At 55.8% G+C, this 23477-nt stretch overlaps 2 protein-coding genes across 6 annotated transcripts; both read left to right on the forward strand.

The window, feature by feature from the left end:
- The first annotated feature begins 4949 nt into the window (after window positions 1–4949).
- Window positions 4950–7201, forward strand: ZBTB12 (zinc finger and BTB domain containing 12). The gene is made up of 2 exons (XM_044256130.1): window positions 4950–5223; window positions 5731–7201. The coding sequence occupies exon 2, from the start codon at window positions 5751–5753 to the stop codon at window positions 7128–7130; it is 1380 nt and encodes a 459-aa protein (XP_044112065.1). The 5' UTR covers window positions 4950–5223; window positions 5731–5750; the 3' UTR covers window positions 7131–7201.
- Window positions 7202–9387: 2186 nt separating this feature from the next.
- On the forward strand, window positions 9388–23187 carry EHMT2 (euchromatic histone lysine methyltransferase 2). Of its 5 annotated transcripts, XM_044256203.1 has the most exons (28): window positions 9388–9429; window positions 10076–10142; window positions 10239–10457; window positions 10554–10807; window positions 11698–11782; window positions 11887–11927; window positions 12050–12205; window positions 13771–13911; window positions 14031–14145; window positions 14315–14416; window positions 14645–14793; window positions 14895–15038; window positions 15147–15382; window positions 15461–15643; window positions 15760–15842; window positions 16162–16268; window positions 16370–16492; window positions 16611–16712; window positions 18173–18277; window positions 18387–18541; window positions 18625–18792; window positions 19212–19356; window positions 19715–19792; window positions 20050–20165; window positions 20251–20337; window positions 21945–22023; window positions 22166–22341; window positions 22683–23187. In XM_044256203.1, the coding sequence occupies exons 1-28, from the start codon at window positions 9388–9390 to the stop codon at window positions 22861–22863; spliced, it is 3639 nt and encodes a 1212-aa protein (XP_044112138.1). In that variant the 3' UTR covers window positions 22864–23187. The 5 variants fall into 5 exon arrangements, with proteins under 5 accessions (XP_044112138.1, XP_044112147.1, XP_044112111.1 ...); XM_044256212.1 differs by lacking the exon at window positions 14315–14416; XM_044256176.1 differs by lacking the exon at window positions 9388–9429 and having other exon boundaries at window positions 9863–10142.
- The last annotated feature ends 290 nt before the right edge of the window (window positions 23188–23477 follow it).

Below are 23477 nucleotides of genomic sequence, written 5' to 3' on the forward strand. Positions count from 1 at the left end.
CCATGCCTTTTGGGAGAGCCAATCTGAAAAGGGCTCCCTTACATCTATCCAGGTCCACCTACTCCTTGGACAGCCCTCTTGCACTACCGGGATACGCATCCCTAGTTTGAAGCCACTGCCCTGGAGAAGCATACAGGTCCCACTCAGAGAAGTAAAAGAGAGCTCACAGCAGCATTGCAATGATAACCACCAATTTAAACAACAAAAATAGGGGGTGCCCAGGTGGCTCAGTTGGTTGAGTGTCTGACTCTTGATTTCGGCTCAGGTCAGGATTTCAGGATTGTGAGATCAAGCCCTGCATCAGGCTCCATGCTCAACAGGGAGTCTGCTTTAGATTCTCTCTCCCTCTCCCTCTGCCCCTTCTCCTGCTTGCTCTCTCTCTCTCAAATAAATAAATTTTTATCAACAGGATAAAGGATTGTGGTGTAAGCTTGCAATAGAAAGTGAGTGAATTACAACTATACAACTCAACAAAATCAGAACCAGTTAAAAAGTCTGCTCCAGAAAAACACAACATATGATCCATGTGAAGATTGAACATACAAAGCTAAACAGCATGCTATTTAGGAATACCTACAACATGCATAGAGAGTGAAATTATGAAGACAAGAAATGGACATATATTTAAGAAATTCAGGGTAAAAGTCATCCTGCAAAAAGGGAGAGGAATACAATCAGTGTGCAGTCCACAAGACATCTAAGGTCCTAGGAATTTATTTCTTAAGTATTCTGTTTCATTTGTCTTTTTTTTTTTTAACATTTTATTTATTTACTTGTGAGAGAGAGCATGCGCAGGCAAACGAGGGAGAGAGCACAGCAGGGGGAACAGGGGAGGGAGAGGGAGCACAATGCGGAGCTCAATCCCAGGACCCTGAGATCATGTGTCTGACCTAAAGGCAGACACTAGGGGCGCCTGGGTGGCTCAGTGGGTTAAAGCCTCTGCCTTCAGCTCAGGTCATGATCCCAGGGTCCTGGGATCGAGCCCCGCGTGGGGCTCTCTGCTCAGCGGGGAGCCTGCTTCCCCCTCTCTCTGCCTGCCTCTCTGCCTATTTGTGATCTCTGTCAAACAAATAAATAAAATCTTAAAAAAAAAGAATAGGAGCTAGGAAGGGTGGAACAGCTTTCAACAGGCTCTGAAATTAGGGAAAGGGAAATAAGGATAAGCAAAGAAAGAAATGTTTGGGGTGTGAAGGAGGGCACTCCAGTCTGCTGAGAGAAGAGGATCAGGAGAGGAGGGGTCAGGGGCTCGGGCAGAGGGCCTCTTCCAGGTGCATCAAGGGGCCCAACTGCAAGGTGCTGCTAGGTCAGGTCAGAGCAGCTGAGCGGTGCACATGAGTGCTCTCTTGGCCAAACAGGGAGAAAGGGGAAGCTGAGACCCCTGATGGTCTTCCTGGGGAGTGGGGCAGGTATACTCACTGCCTCGGGGGTGGAGGGGGGGGGGCGGAACCCGAGGGCTACTTAGAGAATGGTAGAGGATGAGCCTGGCAAGAAAGTGGATGAAATGGAGTGAAGATAAAAGTTGTCCAAAGGTCGGGGCGCCTGGGTGGCTCAGTGGGTTAAGCCGCTGCCTTCGGCTCAGGTCATGGTCTCAGGGTCCTGGGATCGAGTCCCGCATCGGGCTCTCTGCTCAGCAGGGAGTCTGCTTCCCTCTCTCTCTCTCTCTGCCTGTCTCTCCATCTACTTGTGATTTCTCTCTGTCAAATAAATACATAAAAAAAAAAAAAAAGTTGTCCAAAGGTCAAAAAAAAAAGGTTGTCAGAAGTTCAAACAACTTTGAAGAAACCAGTAATACTGGTGGCAGGGAGGGCAGGAGAACTGGGTGAGGGGTAGCAGGAGGCCTTTCAGTGTGTACCCTTTTACCCTTTCTCAATTTTGTGGGTTTAGGGGTTTGGGGTTTTATTTGTTTACTTGGTTGTTTGCTTTTCAGAATTTTGTTTTGGTTAGTTTGGGGTTTCGTTTTGTTTTTGGAGTGAAGGAAAACAAGCTATTTACTGGTGCGCCATCACGCTGGAAAACCGAGAGCTAATGCTCAGAGGCCTAAACTCCCTGTCAGCTTCCAAGCAGCGGTTTTTAAAGGGTGAAAATTGGGGTGCCTGGGTGGCTTAGTGGGTTAAGCAGCTGCCTTTGGCTTGGGTTCATGATCTTGGGATCCTGGGATCAAGTCCCACATCGGGCTCCCTGCTCCACAGGATCCTGCTTCTCCCTCTCCTTCCGCTGTTCCCCCTGCTTGTGCTCTCCCCCTTGTGTGCTCTCTCTCAAGTAAATAAATAAAATCTTTTTTTTTTTTTTTTTTAAAGGTCTGAGGTGATTGTTCTGCTGCAGGGGCCTGGTTGTTCCTCCTCAGGGGCCTGGAACTACAAAACATTCTTGGCAGATTCTGCTTAGTGATCATGACCTGAGTCAAAGGCAGATGCTTAGCTGACTGAGGCACCCAGGTAACCCCCTCCATTTCTTGAAGAGAATACTGAAACCTCTGGGACCTTGATGGCCTCCAACCTCAACTAGAACCTAGACTTTCTGTCTCCTACTTGTTCCTTGCTCCCTAGTCAGACTTTATTTGTCAAGCCCACTAAGAATCCTGAGTTTACCCTTCCTTGACACTACACTTGGCAGTTCAGTACTGCTAGCCAAGGACTGGAGGGTCCCTTATCTCACCCTCGCAGAAGTCTGGAACCAAGGGACAAGCATGTAGATACCCCTACATGAACTATGTGGGGAAACATCCCGTAAAGCATCTGTCTACCAGGCTGCACAGGAGAAGGCAGCCTTGTTGGGCACTACGGTTTGTTTCCATAGAAAACTGTAACTGGGAGGGCCTGGCATTTGAAGGATTCATCAGCTCACAACTCTACCTGCCACCAAGAACCTGTCTTAAATCCCAAGCTGAGATGAGGCCGCTTGTCCTGTTCACACTCCCCCAGAAAGGAGAAGTAGCGAGAAGGTGACAAAATACAAAAGTTGACAAACTTCAGTTCTTACTTGGACAGGCTGTGTATTTCTGATTTCACTAGAGTGTGCACTATTCTTTTGAGAAGTCTGGCAATGAGGGAAAGAAGAGATGAGACAGGGAAACAGAATATACAGTTATAGTTCTTTTGAAGACTTTATAGTCTCCCAAATAGGCAAAGGGAAGAGAGCTATCTCTTCTAGCACCCACTGTATACCAGGCTCCCTTAAACCTCAAATTAGCCTTGTGAAAAACCAGGGTCTCCAATTCAAAGACAAAAATGCTGTGATTCAGAGAATTGAGTAACTTGCCCAAGGGGCCTCTTTTAAAACGTGATGGAATATGGGTGCACCTGGTGGCCCATGATCTCAGGGTTCCGGGATCGAGCCTGGGGTAGGACCTCGTGCTCAGCAGGGAACTTGCTTCTCTCCTGCCCCACCACCCATCCTTCCTCTACAATAAATAAATAAATCTTAAAAAAAAAAAAAACGTAGTGGAATATGACTTTGAGCCTAGGTGTGTCTGACACAAAAGCCAAAGTTCTTGCTTGGATTTATACGGCCTGACTACAAAGGAGATTTCTACAGAGAGTGCATTTTAGAATAAAGAGAATTGGGTAGAGGCATAAAAGGCAAAGAATTTAAAAGGGAAAGCAAGGAGTTGAGCACCACCTAAACATTGCCCTAACTCTCCCACCAAAGGTCATCCCTCTGAGTTCAGGAATTCAGTTTAAGTCAGGAACAAACTTTTTCTGCGTGGATGCTGGCTGAGCTGAAAAGGAACGACTTCAGCAGTCAGTCATTTACTGCATGCCTTTTATTTGCAAAACTCATGACATAATTCCTGCAATCAAGTAGTTTACAATCTAATGGGGGAAACCAGATACTGAACCCATTATATAACAAGCAGTTTCCTCAAAATTGATGTGTAAGAGAAATGCTCTAGTCTCCTGGAGTATGTAACCAACCAGTCCAACCAATGGGAAGCAGGGGCTTTTACACCTGGGGTTGGATGGGTAGGAAGGGGAGTGTGCAAGAAGGGGCGGGGAGGGCAATCACCCTTTGCCCAACGTGCTAATAAATTGTGTTGGCAAAGCTGTGGAGACCGCAGGTTAGTTGGGAGTGACAGAGAAAGAGATAGTAGAGATGCAGAGTTGAGGAGAGCTTTTATTTAGGGCGATGGATCTCTGACCTTGCCAGAGACAGCTGCAGTTGGAAAGATCAAAGATGGTGAAATGGTATTGATACAAATAATCGCATAATTAGAAGAATTAGTGCTAGGGCTAATTATACAATAGGGGTGAAATGGGCAAGGTCATCGACAGTACACACAGTGGAGGACCTTTGCCTTGGCAAGAAGTAGGATCAGTTCTTAGAATGCAGGAGAAGGTCGGATGGGTGGGATGATACACTATTATTAAGACAGAGGCAAGTGGAAGGCACTGGATTGTTACTGTAGGAAGTTAAAACTTCGTTTAGGCCAGGAGGACTTAAGTGGCCACTGACTTCAGAAGAGTTGGAAAAAAGTCTTGAAGTGTGGCCGGAGGGACTGTGAACATACTCAACAGAAGATGCACGCGTGGGCAACTGCGACCTGAGCTCTGATAGCCGCGGGACGGTCTGGGTCCCTGGGAGAAGCTGCAGCCCTCTCCCCCACGGCACAGCCGGGCCAGAGCTGCACCCGCCCTGCGAGCAGGTGGCAGCACGGTCGGCGGGAGACTGGCAGGCATGGAGCGCAGGCGGGAGCGCGCTGGGGGGCGCGGAGCGGAGGGCGCCGCGGGCCGCCGGGAACGGGGGGCGGGCCCGAGCAAGCGGGCCTCCGCGCGGCACTTGGCACGCACGCGCAGACGGGCCGCGGGGCCCGGAGGCACAGAGGAGGGGGAGCGAGAGAGGGGGGTGTGGAACGTATTTCCGCTCTGGCGGACAAATAATACCGGCCAAAGGGGAGGCCAGGCCATCCGGCCCTTTAACCGTGTGGGGGGGGCTGGCGAAGAAAGGGGGGTCGGGAAAGGGGGAATCCTGCTCCTTTAATTCCCTCCCCTCTTCCTCCTCCCCGAGTTCTCGCCGACGCCGAGGCGCGCGGGGCCTGGAACACACTGCACGAGCCGCCCCCGCCCCTCCTTCCTTACGCCCACGCGGAGCTGGCCCCGCGCGCGCGCCTCGTGCACCCCCGCGCCTGCGCGCTGCCCAGGCCCTGCCCGTGTTTGGGGGCGCTGCCGACCCCGGGGGGGGTGGGGGAGATAGGGGGGGAAAAAACAGCGCGCGGAACCGGGCCAGGTGAGAGGCGCGTGCACTCAGGGTCGTGGGGCTGGGGGGGCGTGCCACGGAGCTCTGAACGTGGGGGGGGCGTGCACGAAGCGTGCAGGCGGCGGGGGGAGGACGTGAAAGGCGCGTGCAAACGTGCAAAGGGGGGGCGGAGGAATGAAGCAGCGGGGAAAGGGGGCGGGGTGAGAAGAGGCTGCAGCCCGGGCCACCCCGGAGCCCAGAACCCCAGGCCTCTGCTCCCGGTTTCTCCTACCTTCCCCGTGGGCGCGCGGGCTCGCCCGGTCCTCGCGGGCGGTCGGGCTGGGGGGTGTGGACGCCGCTGCCCCGCCCCCGGGAACCACGCCTCCGTCCTCTCGGAGGGACAGCGCTTCCCCAGGGACTGGGGAAACTGAGGAAGAGGCCTGAAGACTGGGAGATCCGAAGCGGGGAGGCTGGGCAGAAATGGGGACGAGGGGCCTGGAGCGATGGCTTAGCAGAGCCAGAGACCTTTGTCTCTGACCAGGTTTCCTTCCCGACCAGGGTTGCCCACCCCCGCCACAATGGCCTCTGGGGTGGAAGTCCTGCGCTTCCAGCTGCCCGGCCACGAGGCCGCTACCCTGCGGAATATGAACCAGCTCCGCGCAGAGGAGCGGTTTTGCGACGTGACCATTGTGGCCGACAGCCTCAAGTTCCGTGGCCACAAGGTCATCCTGGCCGCCTGCTCGCCTTTCCTGAGGGACCAGTTCCTGCTGAACCCCAGTTCTGAGCTGCAGGTTTCCCTGATGCACAGTGCACGCATCGTGGCCGACCTGCTTCTCTCCTGTTACACGGGCGCTCTGGAATTCGCTGTCAGGGACATCGTCAACTACCTGACGGCTGCCTCCTACCTGCAGATGGAGCACGTCGTGGAGAAATGCAGGAACGCCCTCAGCCAGTTCATTGAGCCCAAAATAGGCCTCAAAGAGGATGGGGTCAGCGATGCCAGCCTTGTGAGCAGTGTCAGTGCCACCAAATCCCTCCTCCCTCCCGCCAGGACCCCAAAGCCAGCCCCCAAGCCCCCACCCCCACCCCCTCTACCCCCTCCACTCCTACGGCCGGTGAAACTGGAGTTTCCTCTGGATGAGGACCTGGAGCTGAAGGCCGAGGAAGAAGATGAGGACGAGGACGAGGACGTGTCTGACATCTGCATCGTCAAGGTGGAGTCGGCCCTGGAGGTGGCACACCGGCTCAAACCTCCCGGAAGTTTGGGAGGAGGTCTGAGCATCGGAGGCTCCGTGGGCGGCCACCTGGGAGAGCTGGCCCAGAGCAGCGTGCCCCCCAGCACTGTGGCCCCACCGCAGGGGGTCGTGAAAGCCTGCTATAGCCTGTCTGAGGACGCAGAAGGGGAGGGCTTGCTGTTGATCCCCGGAGGCCGGGCCAGCGTGGGGACCACCTCGGGCCTGGTGGAGGCAGCAGCGGTGGCCATGGCTGCCCGGGGGGCGGGGGGCAGCCTGGGGGCAGGGGGCAGCCGGGGACCCCTGCCGGGGGGCTTTTCCAGTGGAAACCCCCTAAAGAACATCAAGTGCACCAAGTGCCCGGAAGTGTTCCAGGGCGTGGAGAAGCTGGTCTTCCACATGCGGGCGCAGCACTTCATCTTCATGTGCCCACGCTGCGGCAAGCAGTTCAACCACAGCAGCAACCTCAACCGCCACATGAACGTGCACCGCGGCGTCAAGTCGCACTCATGCGGCATCTGCGGCAAGTGCTTCACGCAGAAGTCCACGCTGCACGACCACCTCAATCTCCACTCCGGAGCGAGGCCCTATCGCTGCTCCTACTGCGACGTGCGCTTCGCTCACAAGCCTGCCATTAGGCGGCACCTCAAGGAGCAACATGGCAAGACCACGGCGGAGAACGTGCTGGAGGCCAGCGTGGCCGAGATCAACGTCCTCATCCGCTAGCGGGGCAGTCTCGGAGGCCAGGAGGCGGGCGTCCCTGGGCTGAGTGGGAAGGGAGCTAGTAGCCCAGGAGAATAGGGCGGGTGGGAGGGTCGGGAACAGGCAGGTACCGTGGGGAACGTGAGCAGATACCTCCTGAGGGAGGGGCTGAAGAGTCTTTGGAGAGAAGAGCCCTGCCTTTTCAGGGAAAAAAAAAAAAAAAGTAATGGAGAGGGAGAGGATTCTTGAGAAGGTTCCCAGAGAAAAATTTTCTTCTCTTAGAGGTGCATGGGAATGTGGAGGGAGGGAACGGGTCTTACAGAATGAGAAGAAAAAAAGGAAAGTGATTTATTCCTGGTTAAGGCTGCCCAGGGTGAGGTTCTGATATTTCTTGAGGTGGGGGGTGGGGGGGTGGGAGTTGGGAGGGAATTTGGCAGGAGGCAGCTTACATGCTCCTGCATAGAATAGATCCTTGGGAGAGGGAGTGGTGGGGGAAAGGATTATTGAATCCCAGAAAAGGAAGTGGGGAGACAGTTCTTGCATGCTGGGGGAATGGGACTGTGGGTAAAGGCTCACCGGAACTCTAGGGAGAATCATGTCAGGTGCCAGGTAAGAGAACTTGGGGGTGAGCATCCTGGGTAGATATGGAAAAGTGGGGGACAATAGCAAGAAGGATGAATAGTGGTGGGGGTGGGGGGTAGGGCACTTAGATGAGAGGATACAAGGAGGGCTGTTGGGTGGGAGGGAGAGGAGTAGAGACTTATACAGTATTTTTTAAGAAAAAACGTATTTTTTAGGATTTTTTCTGGAGTTTGGGGTTTTAGTTTTTCTGCTTTTGTTTTCCACAAAATAAATAATTAAAAAAAGAAACCCACACACTTTCTTTCCTTTATACTTTGTCTGGCAACTGCATGTGTATGACTATCCCACTCTAGACAACCTCTCCTTTATGCCATTTGTTCAATACTCAGCACAGCTCATGCAGGACCCATGCCTGAAGGAGACTTGACAAGAGCAGGGGATTGTGACAAGTGGGCTTCTCTGGCTGGGAACCCTCCCAGTTCTGCAACCTCAGCATCTGGCAGGTATCTCATACTTATGTTCCATGATTGGCAGTGGTGGTAACACACAACTTCCCCCTCTCTTACAAGAGTTTGGTATCAGCCCTGGGGATGAGCTATAAAGGTGATCACTATGCCCACCAAAATTGTAAGCAGGAGGCTATTTTGGGGCATTCTGAGGAAAGGTTTCATGTCCTCCGGAAAGTTTAAAAAAAAAAAGCAAAAACACTATGTTTGGGTTAGGGTATGGAGAAGACTACAAGTCCCACAAAGCTCTGGAATACTTCTTAACCAAAGAGAACTACAGTTCCCAGAAGGCCTTGAAATGGCCTCAGGAGCTCCACACCCCAACTAAGGGCTTCTATCAAATACTGCGTGTGAAATCATACAGGGTTACTCCAAACTTTGACCAGAATGTAATCCGTAAAGGGATGGTATCCTAAGTAATGCTATCAAGGTTGTATATCTTTGTGTAATATTATTCATACTTACACTGTTAACTGGGCTTATACCCCACTTAGTTCCTGACTATGCTTGTGAGGTGTTAGGCACAAAAAAAAAAAAAAAAAGAAAGAAAAGAAAAAGAAAAAAAGGTTAGTAGTGTCACTAGGCAGTAATAACCCTAGGGCCTCTGGGGGCTTACTTGGATCCCTAGTGCCTGTGGTGACGTAACAGGTCCGGCATAAACAGAAGATACTTTAGCCCCAGGTTTTCAAAAGAGGACGCCGATCCAGAAACACCAAGATAGAAACAGTCAGGAGTAAAGGTGTCCTCCGCGCGTTCCCACTGGCCCCTTCCTACTCGTTAGTGAAGCCAGGCCAAAACTGAGCCTGAAACATCTGGCGACCCAGAAACCAGAAAGCACCCAGAGGCGGGAGAAACATAACGCGGGCCAGACTGGAAAGACAGCCGCTGCCGAGAGCAGTGAGGGTCAGACGACACTCCCTTCGTTACCTACAAACTGGCGGGGGATGGAGAAGCCACACCTGAACCCAGGCGTGCCTCACCTTCGGCTCCCCGCTGAGCTGACGCCAGGATTAGCAGGAATTCTCCCCTGCAGCCCCACTTAGGACAGCCACTGCCATTTCCGAAGCGGCTCTCGAGGGGAAAATGGCCAGAAAGCGCGTAGTGGCTCCTTTAAGGCTCCTCCTAGCCCTCCCTCCCCCGCCCACGTGACCCGGGGCGGCCGCGCGCCGGCTCGGCCCCCCGCGCAAGCGGCGATGGCGGCGGCGGCGGGAGCTGCAGCGGCGGCGGCCGCCGAGGTGCGGAAGGGGAGGGGGAGAGGCGGGTGCATGCCCGCGCGCGCGCCCGGGGGAAGCGCGCGCCCGTGCAATGCTCCGGGGGTGCAACGGGGCCGGGGGGCCCGGACGGGACCTGCAGCAATCCGGAGGGCCAGCACCGGGGGCGGATGAGGGGACCAGGGGGTGGGAGGTGGGGGGAGTGGGCACGGAGGCACGCGTGCAGCCGCCGGCTGCCCCCGAGTGGGCGGCTGGCGCCGGGGCCCCAGGAGCACGCGCCAGGGGCACGAGGGGCCGTCCACCGGGCTGGGGGGCAGCGGGCGCTGGAGGGGTTGGTGCCCGGGGTCCCCGCGGCCTGGGGGACAAAGGGGGAGCGGCGCGTGCAGCCGGGAGGAGGGGGCGGGGCCGGGGCGCGGAGGCCCCGCCCCCTCCCCCTCCTCTTTTCTCGGCCCCTGAGATGCGGGGTCTACCGAGAGGGAGGGGGCTAATGCGGGCCCGGGGGAGGGGTCGTGCGGCCCCCCCGGGCAGCCGAGGCCGCGGAAGGGGGGGCCCTCACAGAGGAAGAGGTAGGCCCCGGAGCCTACTCTCTCTTCCCAGAGCCCAGGCGTCCTGGGCTCCCCAACTTCCTGCTGGACTGACCAGCCCCCCTATACCTTGTGTCCCCTGCCAGGGGGAGGCCCCTGCTGAGATGGGGGCGCTGGTGCTGGAGAAGGAGCCTAGAGGAGCCACTGAGAGAGGTGAGTGCAGCAGAAATGGGCCCAGTTGGACCTTCACCTCCCCCAACACCGGATTCTCTGAGATCTTAACCCTGAACTTTTTATTTTCCCTTACAGTCCATGGCTCTTTGGGGGACACCCCTCGTAGTGAGGAGACCCTGCCCAAGGCCAGCCCCGACTCCCTGGAGCCTGCTGGGCCCTCATCCCCAGCCTCTGTCACGGTCACCGTTGGTGATGAGGGGGCTGACACCCCTGTAGGAGCCGCACCACTCATTGGGGATGAACCTGAGAATCTGGAGGGAGATGGGGACCTCCATGGGGGTCGCATCCTGCTGGGTTAGAGACTGGAGAGCCTGGAGGGCTGAGGTGGGGTATTCTCTGAACACTTTCACTCTTATCTTGCCTCTGCCTGCCTGCCTCTCTGTCTTCCAGGCCATGCCACAAAGTCATTCCCCTCTTCCCCCAGCAAGGGGGGTGCCTGTCCCAGCCGGGCCAAGATGTCAATGACAGGGACTGGAAAATCACCCCCATCAGTCCAGAGTTTGGCTATGCGGCTGCTGAGTATGCCAGGGGCCCAGGGGGCAGCCACAGCAGGGCCCGAGCCCCCTGTGGCCACACCCAGCCCAGAGGGACAGCCCAAGGTCCACCGAGCAAGAAAAACCATGTCCAAACCAGGAAATGGGCAGGTGAGGATTTGTCGGGGAAAGGCATGGGGGTGGGGAGACTAAAGTAATCCACTATGAACCCCTTGTGGGCCTTTTTTTTTTTTTTTTTTAAAGAACAGTTTAGCTAGAGACCTTTCTTCATCCATTCTTGGTTCCACATACTTATTTGGGGGCCACTGTGTGTCAAATTCTGGGCTGGGCTTAATCTGAACAGACAAGTTCCTGTCTTCCTGGAGTTTACAGTTCTTGGGGAGAGGAGAATAGAAAAAAACAAAGGTTAGAGAGTTAATGATATAGTTAACCTCGTAATTATTCTTATGATAATGACTGTCTAAGGAACTTCAAACTCTGTTTCTACCTCAAAGTGGGCCCCATGGGAGCTTTTTCCTCCCTTTGAAACTGCCCCTGCTTCTTTTTTCAGAGAGTTTCTAAGGATTTTGTTTTTTGTTTTTTGTTTTTTTTTTACTGTGAATCCCTACAGGGAAGGAGGTGAGGGAAAGGACAAAAGCCCCAGAATTTCAGAAGCTTTATGACAATGTTTCTGGGGCTCCGGTATCATTTTGTTCTGGATATGGTTTAGGCAGTTTTGGGCAAAGCATGAACCTTTGTTTTCTCTTCTGTAAAATGGGTAAATAGGGCCTTTTTCTGCGTACTTGAAGAGGTAAGTGTTAGGTGAGGATATGCTTGACACACTGCCTCTGGGGAGACCAGAGTTGTGATTGCCACATTCTGGTTTATTGGAGCTTCAGACGGCAATTTTGAGAGTGTGTCTCGCCCACCCCAGCCTCATCCAGGGCTCCAGGCTAATCCAGAACTACTAAGTGTGTACAACTACTAAGGTAGTTAGTAGAACTACTAACTACCTTAGTAGTTAGGTAGAACTACTAAGTGTGTTTTCTCTTGGTCCCCAGCCCCCGGTCCCTGAGAAGCGGCCCCCTGAAGTGCAGCATTTCCGCATGAGTGATGATGTACACTCGCTGGGGAAGATGACCTCAGGTCAGTCCCACCCCACCCCCGCCCACTGGCCACTGGATAAGACCTGTCCTGAGGGTTTAAGGACAGGTCTTAACTCCTTTCTCCCCCTCTCTCTTTTCTTCCAGAAGTGGTGAAAAGAAGGAAGCTGAACGCAGGAGGTGGCCTGGTGAGCCTGGAGAGGCAGAAAACAGGGCCTCTCCACCGGGGCAGGGGCTGTATCTTGTACCCAGGGGAAATGGGGGTCCGGTACCAGGTACCAGCAGCTTCCGTTTTTCTGATCTTTCCTAGTCAGAGGAGTTGGGTTCTACGCGGGGTTCGGGAGAAGTGACCATGGAGAAAGGGGGCCCAGGGTCCCTGGAGGAGTGGGAGACAGTGGTGGGGGAAGACTTCAGCCTCTACTATGACTCCTACTCAGTGGATGAGCGTGTGGACTCCGACAGCAAGGTGAGAAGGAGCTGGCCTTCCTCTAACTTGCTCCCGGTGTGTGCTCCATCCCAGCCCATCCCCTGCCGATCCCCAGGGTGGTAACCTTCATCCTGGACTTCGGGTTTACCATCCCATTTTGTTGTTTGTTTGCTTATTCGTTATTTTGCTCTTGGTTTTGTCTCACACGTGTTTGCTTATGCGGTATAATGCTGTTCTGCCTGACGTGCTTTCTATTTAATGTGACATCAGGAAATTTCAGATATGCATAAAAGAATAAGGGCTGAGCTCTCACAAAGCCTCAGCCCACCCCAGCAGTTGTCAGCACACAGCGGCTCTTGACTCAGCTCTTCCTCCCCCAGCCCGCCCACCTCCCGGACTGTTGTAAAGTAGCCATCACATCATTTTATCTGGAAATGTTTCCATATGTATCTCTAAACATGAGGCCTCTTTCTGAGTTTTAAGATCACGGCTTCACTGTATTCACAACCTCGAAAATGTCCCAGTGACTCCTTGAAACCATCACCCTGCTACCAGGGTTCACATCGCCTCCGTAGTTTCATAAATGGGGTTTTGTCTGTCCAGATTCAAATGGGCTGCATCCACTAGTTTGATCGACATTTGCCTTAGGTCTGTCTTGATGCGTGGGTGCCCCTGGCTTTGAAAAAGAAGCATTTCCTGCCGTTTACTTGTTGATAGGACCAGGTCAGTTGTAATATAGAATTTCTCGCATTTAGGCATTCACTGATTGGGCAGGGACTGACATGTTCCTCTCTGCCCAGTATTTTTTTTTTTTTAAGATTTTATTTATTTTATTTATATGCCAGAGAGAGAGAGTGAGCACAGGCAGGCAGAGTGGCAGCAGAGGCAGAGGGAGAAGCAGGCTCCCAGCTGAGCAAGGAACCTGACGTGGGACTCGATCCCAGGACGCTGGGATCATGACCTGAGCCGAAGGCAGCTGCTTAACCAACTGAGCCACCCAGGCGTCCCATCTGCCCAGTATTTCTTATAAAGCAGATCTAGAAGCACAATCGGCTTTGGGTGGTTTGGTTTTTTTTGTTTTTTGTTTTTTTAAAGTGGCGAGAAGATCTGATAGCTGGTGTGCATGTTTTCCTGTTGCATCACATCAGGAGTTATAGGACATCTCATCTTTTATTAGTCGTAATTAAGATTGACTGGTGGATTTATGGAATATCATCCTCATCCTCATTGTAAAGTTCCTCCTGAGCCTCTCATCTAGTGTTTTGAGCAGCCACGGGTAGTAGTCTTGCCTACGTGTGAAGACTTCATAGAGTATTAAACTATGTGCTTGTTTTCTGAAATTTTTTTCCCTTAATGTGTTGCCAAGATTCACACACATTGTGAGTTTTTCTCAGCTAACATTCAGCACTCTTGCCTTCCCTGTCTATGCTCACCTCCGCCAGGGAGCCGTCTGGGCTAATAGTAGTAGCCTCTTTGTTTTGCTTCATTGTCTGAGTCTTGGGGGTTGGCTCTCTCCTGCCCTGCCTCTCTCCCAAGTTTCCCCCAAAAGGGGGCTGTGGCCTAGAGGTTGCTGTTTCCTCAGACCTGCCTTGCCTTCCTCCCAGTCTGAGGTTGAAGCTCTGGCTGAACAACTGAGTGAGGAAGAAGAAGAAGAGGAGGAGGAAGAGGAAGAGGAAGAAGAAGAGGAGGAGGAGGAAGAGGAAGAAGAAGAGGAAGACGAGGAGTCAGGCAATCAGTCCGACAGGGTAAGGGTGGGAGGCTAGCATCCCAAGGAGTGGGGGGCTGTGGGGCCCGAGATCTGAGTTCTCATGGGGGAGAGGTCATGGGCTGGGGGCCAGGCTCTCTAATTCTTACACCATCCCAGAGTGGCTCCAGCGGCCGCCGCAAAGCCAAGAAGAAGTGGCGAAAGGACAGCCCATGGGTGAAGCCGTCCAGGAAACGGCGGAAGCGCGAGCCTCCCCGGGCCAAGGAGCCACGAGGTGAGGAGGCTCCTCTGCTTTTGGGTCCCCTCCTCCAGCCCCCTCCCGGCCCCCAGAGAGTGTGCACGAACACACGCTCACGCATGTGCTCACGCACGCACGCCCGCATGTACCCACGCGTCCAGGCACCTGTGAGCTCGCACTCTCACTCTCTCTGTCTCCATGTCAGGAGTGAATGGTGTGGGCTCCTCAGGCCCCAGTGAGTACATGGAGGTCCCTCTGGGGTCCCTGGAGCTGCCCAGCGAGGGGACCCTCTCCCCCAACCACGCCGGTAATTGCCAATTGCCGGGATGGCGAGCCACTAGGGGGCAGGCACCCTCTGGGCTGGAGGGAATGGGGAGGAGGGAGACCCCACTGGAGCCCAGGTGTCTGTCCATGGCCAGGCTTTGGGAGTTCTAGAGCATGGAGGGAAAAGCAGGGCGGGGGTGAGAGGCCCCAGCAGGGGTCCCTGTGGGTGATGGGATTGGCCTCCCTCAGCTCCCTTTTCCCTCTGTCCAAGGGGTATCCAATGACACATCCTCACTGGAGACTGAGCGGGGCTTTGAGGAGTTACCGCTGTGCAGCTGCCGCATGGAGGCTCCCAAGATTGACCGTATCAGTGAGCGAGCTGGGCACAAGTGCATGGCCACAGAGAGTGTGGATGGAGAGGTGGGCCTGGGAGCTGCCAGGGGATGTGGCGGTGGTGGTGACCCAGCCCCAGGCCCCAGGCCCCAGCCTCATCCTCTCCCTGCCTGTTCACACCGCCACAGCTGTCCGGCTGCAATGCCGCCATCCTCAAGCGGGAGACCATGAGGCCATCCAGCCGCGTGGCACTGATGGTGCTCTGTGAGACCCACCGTGCCCGCATGGTCAAGCACCACTGTTGCCCAGGCTGTGGCTACTTCTGTACAGCGGTGAGTGGCCACTGGCTGTGTGCGGCGGTGTACAGCGGTGAGGGGCAGGCTGGCTGTGTGCCCCACAGGGGAGGGCTGTCCCAGAGCCTGAGCGCCTTGTTTCCTCAGGGCACCTTCCTAGAGTGCCACCCCGACTTCCGTGTGGCCCACCGCTTCCACAAGGCCTGTGTGTCCCAGCTGAATGGCATGGTCTTCTGTCCCCACTGTGGGGAGGATGCATCTGAGGCCCAGGAGGTGACCATCCCCCGGGGGGATGGGGTGACCCCACCAGCTGGCACTGCAGCCCCTGCCCCCCCACCCCTGGCTCAGGATGCCCCCGGGAGAGCAGACACTTCCCAGCCCAGGTACTGGCCTCCCCTTTCCCAACTGTCTGTTCCCTGCCCAGCGCCATGGCCTGTAGACATCAGCTCCTTCTCCTGCAGTGCCCGGATGCGAGGGCATGGGGAGCCCCGGCGCCCACCCTGCGACCCTCTGGCTGACACCATCGACAGCTCAGGGCCCTCCCTGACCCTTCCCAATGGGGGCTGCCTGTCAGCTGTGGGGCTGCCCCCGGGGCCCGGCCGTGAGGCCCTGGAGAAGGCCCTAGTCATCCAGGAGTCTGAGAGGTGAATGCAGGGCTGTTCTTGGGCCGGGCAGCTGGGGCTGGGGCTGGAAGGTGGGTCACAGGTACTGAGGGTGATGCTCCTTCTGAGGACCCTACCCCTTTCCCTCACCGTGGCAGGCGGAAGAAACTCCGCTTCCACCCCCGCCAGTTGTACCTGTCCGTGAAGCAGGGGGAGCTGCAGAAGGTGATCCTGATGCTGCGTGAGTATTCGGCTCTTGCGTTTGTTCTGCGCACCTCACGGGAGCAACAGTTACGTACCAGACGCTGAGGGTCCCTGTCCGTCCCTGAATCACTTAGCGTGCAGCGGAGACAGACACACGCATAACCTGTGATGGTGGGGACAGTGGTAACAGCGAGCACATAGGTGCTGGGGACAGTGCTGAGTGCGTACATGCATTCACTCACACCAGCCTTCCCAGTAGAAGCCAGGAGAGGTTGACTAGGACAAGGCCCCACCCACTGGCTCTCTCGCTTACCGCTTGTCCCTCCCTCCTCCCGTGTGGCGGGCTCTCCCCGCAGTGGACAACCTGGACCCCAACTTCCAGAGCGATCAGCAGAGCAAACGCACGCCCCTGCACGCGGCCGCCCAGAAGGGCTCCGTGGAGATCTGCCACGTGCTACTGCAGGTCAGCTCCCACCTGGCCCTCTGCCTCCGGGACCCAGTCCTCGCACCCCTTCCCTCGCGCGGCCCTCCGGGAGCACGAGCCCACATGCCCCCTCCTTGCAGGCGGGAGCCAACATCAATGCAGTGGACAAGCAGCAGCGGACGCCGCTTATGGAGGCTGTGGTGAACAACCACCTAGAGGCGGCCCGCTACATGGTGCAGCGCGGCGGCTGCGTCTACAGCAAGGTGTGCAGAGCTAGTCCCACCCCTCCAACCCCCACCCCACCCCCCAACTCCTGGGGCCTTGGGTCAGGGGGTGGGCCGCGGAACCGGCAAGGCACTCACTGGCCGGCCTCTCCCTCAGGAGGAGGACGGCTCCACCTGCCTGCACCATGCAGCCAAAATTGGGAACTTGGAGATGGTCAGCCTGCTGCTCAGCACGGGACAGGTGGATGTCAACGCCCAGGTCAGTGGCCTGGCTGCCCCACCAGCCAGCCCCCTTCCTCGGGGTCCTGGGCTCAGCTTCAGGCTTCAGGCCCCGGGCCTCCTTTGAGCCTCCGCTGACTCTGACCCTTTCCCCGAATCTCAGCCATGTTCCAGTCTGTCTTCATCTCTTTCTCTTCCTTGTTTTTTGGTTTTTTTTTGTTTTTTTTTTTTTAAAGATTTTATTTATTTATTTGACAGAGAGAGATTACAAGTAGGCAGAGAGGCAGGCAGAGAGAGAGAGGAGGAAGCAGGCTCCCTGCTGAGCAGAGAGCCCGATGCGGGACTCGATCCCAGGACCCTGAGATCGTGACCTGAGCCGAAGGCAACGGCTTAACCCACTGAGCCACCCAGGCGCCCTCTCCATCCTTGTTTGTATTTTTTCTTTACTTTTCTCTTTTTTGCTTCTTTTTATCAGTTTTCAGAACGAAGAGTTGCTGCCTTAATATCTAGAAACATGCAGATATTCTTTATTACCTCTTAGTTTGTCATATCTTGGGTGTGTTTTGGCCTATTACAGTCATTCATACAGTCTTTGATTTGTTCGTTGTTTGTCCAGGAGGAGCCCCTTGAATGAGGCTCCTGTGGCTTTTGCTACGATCCAGCAACTTCTGAGAGCATCTTTACCTTTTAGCACGTTTCCTGCCCCAGGCTGAATCTGCCATTTCTCCTTTTTTTTTTTTTAAATTTTATTTATTTATTTATTTATTTTTAAAGATTTTATTTATTTATTTGACAGAGAGAGATCACAAGTAGGCAGAGAGGCAGGCAGAGAGAGAGGAGGAAGCAGGCTCCCTGCTGAGCAGAGAACCCAATGCGGGACTCGATCCCAGGACCCTGAGATCATGACCTGAGCCGAAGGCAGCGGCTTAACCCACTGAGCCACCCAGGCACCCTATTTATTTATTTGACAGAGATGACAAGTAGTCAGAGAGGCAGGCCGGGGTGGGGGAAACAGGCTCCCCCCAGAGCAGAGAACCCAATGTGGGGCTCGATTCCAGGACCCTAGGATCATGACCTGAGCTGAAGCAGAGGCTTTAACCCATTGAGCCACTCAGGTGCCCCTTAGAGACTCTTCTTCCTTTAAATGGAAAATATTTTTTAGAGACTGCAGCCTGTGTGCTGTTGGGTCATCACATTCTAGGACTTTGAGTGGAAAGACCTAGGAAATGTCTGTGTTTTAGAAAGAAAAATTACAACTTTGGACAATAGACACTATCAGTCCCATTTTATAGACCGGGAAACTGAGACCCAGAGAGATGAAGAGACTTACTCAGGGTCCCGCAGCATGTGAATGGTGGGGCTGAGAGTCCTGCTCTCAGCCTAGCCCTGGAGCCTGTGCTCTAGACCTCGCGCTGCTTTGGTAAGCAGGACTGAGTGCTGGGTGGACCCTGGGCAGGGGACAGTGGCCTCTCAACTTCCTCCCTCTCTCCCCGCCCACAGGACAGTGGGGGGTGGACACCCATCATCTGGGCCGCGGAGCACAAGCACATTGAAGTGATCCGCATGCTGCTGACCCGGGGCGCTGACGTCACGCTCACGGACAACGTGAGATTTTGGCAGGGGTTAAGGGAGGTGAGGGCTGCCCTGGCCCCCCGGAGGCTGGGTTGCGGGGCTCACAGCTTGGGCCCACCCCCCGCCCCTCCCACCTACATAGGAAGAAAACATCTGCCTGCACTGGGCTTCCTTCACGGGCAGTGCGGCCATCGCCGAGGTCCTCCTCAATGCCCGCTGCGACCTCCACGCAGTCAACTACCACGGGGACACGCCCCTGCACATCGCGGCACGGGAGAGCTACCACGACTGTGTGCTGTGAGCCCCCACCCGCCCCGCACCCTAGCACCCCGGCGCAGGCTCCCAGCCCTGGACCCCACAGGCTCCCCATCCCCTCCCAGGTTGTTCCTGTCACGCGGGGCGAACCCGGAGCTGCGGAACAAGGAGGGGGACACCGCGTGGGACCTGACTCCGGAGCGCTCCGATGTGTGGTTTGCCCTGCAGCTCAACCGCAAGCTTCGGCTGGGAGTGGGGAATCGGGCCATCCGCACTGAGAAGATTATATGCCGGTGAGCCTCTGCCCCCTCCCCACGCTCTACTGAACCCTCAGAACATCCCTTGGGCACCAGCCCCCCAAACAGGCTCCACTGAATCCTCAGAGCCAGCCCCCAACAGGATGCCAGAGACCGTAAATGAGAATAGAGCTAAATGAGGGTTTCAGAAGAGCTGTGCGCATTTAGTGTTAAGAGGGTGCAGTGCATTAGTGGGGACATACCTGTAGTAGAAAACTATTCCTCAGTTATCTGAAGTCCGGTTTTCATTGGTTGTCCCACAGTTATTTGGCAGTCTTCCTTCCCCTGCCCTGACGAACTCCCAGAACCACCCCCTTCCCTCCCATGGCCCCAGGAACCTCTCAGGCCTCTCCTTGCACCTGGTGGACCCCGCACCCACTCCTCTAGCGCCCCCAGCCCCATCTCCCTTCTGTCAGGGATGTGGCTCGGGGCTATGAGAACGTGCCTATCCCCTGTGTCAATGGCGTGGACGGGGAGCCCTGCCCTGAAGATTACAAGTACATCTCAGAGAACTGCGAGACATCCACCATGAACATCGACCGGAACATCACCCATTTGCAAGTGAGTGGGGGGCCCTGCACCACCCCCGCCAAGAGGGACATCCAGAGCAGCCAGGGCCAGTCAGGCAAGTCATGGATGAACAAAGGAGCCAGGCTGAAAGGGAACTCGGTATGGGCCTGCATCCATCTGGGAAAAGGGTGCTTTCTTTAGGACATGTGAAGGTATATGGGCTTACAGTAGCCCTGGGACACCCCTGTCAGCAACACCTTGATTCCCCCTCATCCTGGGACCATCAGCACCCACTGTCTGAAGTAACAACCTCAGAGGAAGCACAGTGGTGGGGGGTCAGGGAGCATTGGCTGCTGAGGGGACAAGGCTGCTTCTGAGGGTCAAGCTCATCCCCTGCCTCCTGCCCCAGCACTGCACCTGTGTGGATGACTGCTCCAGCTCCAACTGCCTGTGCGGGCAGCTCAGCATCCGCTGCTGGTATGACAAGGTGCGTTCGCTCCACCTGCTCCCCGCCACCAGTCACTCCCTCGTGAATAAAGGGGCAGGGCAGGGGTTTGGGGGGTGCGCTGCCAGGATGGAGCTGGGCCCATGCCCAGCTATGTGCCAACCAAGGGTGTGGTGCAGGTCCTAGTCTCTGAGCTTGGCACGTGTGGCCTCCCCGAGCCCGTCCTCCCCGTCTGTGGGGTCGGGAGCCGTAGTGGGCACCACATGGAAACTACTTGTCCTTCCCTCCCTCGACCCCAGGACGGGCGGCTGCTCCAGGAATTTAATAAGATCGAGCCCCCACTGATTTTCGAGTGTAACCAAGCGTGCTCCTGCTGGAGAAACTGCAAGAACCGGGTGGTACAGAGTGGCATCAAGTGAGGCCCGCCCTTGCAGCCCACCCTCAGCCCCCCACACCCCACATCCCACCACCTGATGCCAGCCTCTCTCCCACCCCCCCAGAGTGCGACTGCAGCTCTACCGGACAGCCAAGATGGGCTGGGGGGTCCGCGCCCTGCAGACCATCCCCCAGGGGACCTTCATCTGCGAGTGAGTAGGGGTCGGGGTGGATGCCCAGCTGCAGCTGCCTGCCAGGTCTCCCTCCGCTCTGCTCCCTGACAGGTCCTGCTTTTTTTCACTGCCCCTCCCTGTCCAGACTGCACCTGCCCCTAGCCTGCCCAGACTGCAGAGCCTCCTGCCACCACCACCATATCACCCCTCCCCTGCCTTTCCAAGTTGGGAAACGGACCTGATTTGAGCTGCACTCTGCCACGGGGTGTCCATGGCCGAGTTCTTAATCTCTTTGAGCCTCATTTCTCTTCTCTGCAAAATTGAGGGGGTAATGCGACCTTTCTGTCCACCTCCACTTTCTTTTCCAACCTCTGTCACCCCCTGTCCGGCTCCTCCCCCATGGCCGGCAGACTTCTAGGCCTCCTTTGACCCCATTTCCCATTTAAGGGACCATCCATTTTCTCTTACTTTTTTAAAGATTTTATTTATTTGAGAGAGAGAACAAGTGGGGTGGGGGCAGGGGGAGAAGCAGGCTCCCCGCTGAGCAGGGAGCCCGATGTAGGACTCGATCCCAGGACCCTGGATTCATGACCTGAGCCGAAGGCAGACACTTAACAAGCCACGCTGGCACCCCCATTTCCTCTTTATTGGGTCATCTCTCAACTTTGTGGAGATGGCTGCTTCCTCCTGGACTTCGAGTTCCCCACCATCGGCTCACTGCTCATCCCTGCCAGAATCGGCCTCGGCCCTCACTCTCCTGCTGACGCTGCCTCTCGACAGACCTCCCCTCACCCCGTGTCTTGCTCCGCGTTCTGGCGTCTGCCACCCCGCCTTGCTCTGGCTCCCGTGATGCTCTCCTCACCTCGGACCCGTCCATCCTTCCTCTTCACCAGCTTCTCTTCCTCTGCTTTCTAAATGTGACCGTCCTTGTCACTAGCTCCTTCCAAGAGTCCATCACGGCCCCCTGTGGCTCCACCCCTTCCTGCAGCCCTGCCGTCAATCTTGTCCTACAGCCTGGCTTCGCCCCCACGTGCTGGGTGCTTCACACCCCTGTGCTAGGTTACCCCTAGTACACACACCTCCCAGATGCTAAACCCACATGGATTCCCCCCCCCAAAAAAAACCAGCTGCCTACATATTCTGGTCCCCTTAACCATAGGGGCTTACCGTCTCCCTGCTCACTGTCTCTTCCTCCTGCACAGCTCAGGCCTTTCCCTTCACCTTCCCCATGGCTGCTTCTCTAGCTCATCTCCAGCCCACTAGTCCCCAGCTTTCCCCACATGTCATGGTCCTGCCTGTTGTTCTAGGTATCCAGCAGAGACCCCAGCTGGCAGGGGGAGGCCCTGTGTGTCCTCTCCCACGCTGGTATCCCCTGTTCTTCCTCCTGCTCTTCGCTCCAGTGGGGAGCTACCCACCTCCCCCATCCCATGATGTCTGATGTCTGATGTCCGCTGTCCTCCATGCCCACTCTGCCCTGGCTGCCCACCCGCCCCAGCCATGTCGGTCTGTGGGAGCCATGGACACAGACCAGGGCAGTTGAGAGATCATGGAAGAGGATTCTGTGGGGTTGTGAGGAGGGACAGGGCCTGGAGCTGGCTCCCAGTAACCCCCACTCACCTTCAGAACCACCACCTCCTGCCCCACAGGTATGTCGGGGAGCTGATCTCTGATGCCGAGGCTGATGTGAGAGAGGATGATTCTTATCTCTTCGACTTAGACAATAAGGTGGGCAGGAGACCCCTTTGTGCCTTACAGTCAGTCAGCAGATGGGAATGTGGGGAGGAGAGACTGGGGGGGTTTGTTGGGGTGGCGGTTGGCCAGGCAAGCATGGTAGTAGACACCTTGAAGGGTGCCACCCTCCCCTCAGGATGGAGAGGTGTACTGCATCGATGCCCGTTACTATGGCAACATCAGCCGCTTCATCAACCACTTGTGTGACCCCAACATCATCCCTGTCCGGGTCTTCATGCTGCACCAAGACCTGCGCTTTCCACGCATTGCCTTCTTCAGTTCCCGAGACATCCGGACTGGGGAGGAGCTGGGGTGAGGTGTCTCCAGTGTGTGGCTGGGGTATGGGACATGCAGTGAGCCCAGGATCAGACACCAAAGGCTGGAGAGTCCCTAGTGTCCAGGCAAGGAGTAGAGCCAAGGCTCTCAAGATATCAGTGTAAATGGAGTCCTGAGCCTCCCAGATTTTGATTCAGTAGATTTGGAATGGAGCCCAAGATTCTGCACATCTGACAAGTCCACAGGCAGGGCCAGTGTGGCGGTTCTGTGCACACAGAAGGGCTAGGAGCCTGTCAGGAGAAGATGGGGGTGGGTGCTTTGGGGCAGGCCTGGGTCACTGGCTCAGGATCCCATAGCCTCTTGTGCTCCTCTGACAGGTTTGACTATGGTGACCGCTTCTGGGACATCAAAAGCAAATACTTCACTTGTCAGTGTGGCTCTGAGAAATGCAAGCACTCAGCCGAGGCCATCGCCCTGGAACAGAGCCGCCTGGCGCGCCTAGACCCCCACCCCGAGCTGCTGCCTGAGCTCGGCTCCCTGCCCCCCGTCAATCCCTGACAGCGGACCACACATGCACCCCACCCCTGGATGGCCACCAGCTCAGCAGCCCCCTCTGCCACTTGCTGCTCACAGCCCACATCTTGGGGTGCTGCCGTCTTCTCTCCCTGCCCCTTTCACACATTCCTTGGCCAGAGACCCCCCAGCCAGGCCCTGGAGGTCTGACAGCCCCTCTCTCCCAGAGCTGGTTCCTCCCTGGGAGGGTAACTTCAGGGCTGGCCACTCCCTGTTCCCCATCCTCAGCTGAAGTTTGATGAATTGAAATTGGGCCTCTATGCCAGCTGGTTTCCTTTGTTCTCAATAAATACTGGGTTTGGTAATAAACTGTCTTGATGGTTGTTGGGGGGCTGGGGGGTTTGGTCAAGGAGGAAGCCCACGCGGCTAGAGGGAATGTGGGTCCAAGGGAACGAGCAGGATGGGAAGCCGGCTGGACAGGTGTGGCTGGTGTGGACACCTCCCTGAGGGGAGAGGAGGGGGGGTTGTGGGGAGACCACTGTGGACAGAGTCCAGCAAAGGACTAAAAGACAAATCTCAACACTTAATCCGGCAGGAGAGTATAGGTGTGAGTCAACTGCAACCGAAGTAATTTGCAAAAACATGAAGGATTTTCTTAA

The sequence above is a fragment of the Neovison vison genome, chromosome 1 (genome assembly GCF_020171115.1).
Source record: "Neovison vison isolate M4711 chromosome 1, ASM_NN_V1, whole genome shotgun sequence".
Classification (NCBI taxonomy): domain Eukaryota; kingdom Metazoa; phylum Chordata; class Mammalia; order Carnivora; family Mustelidae; genus Neogale; species Neogale vison.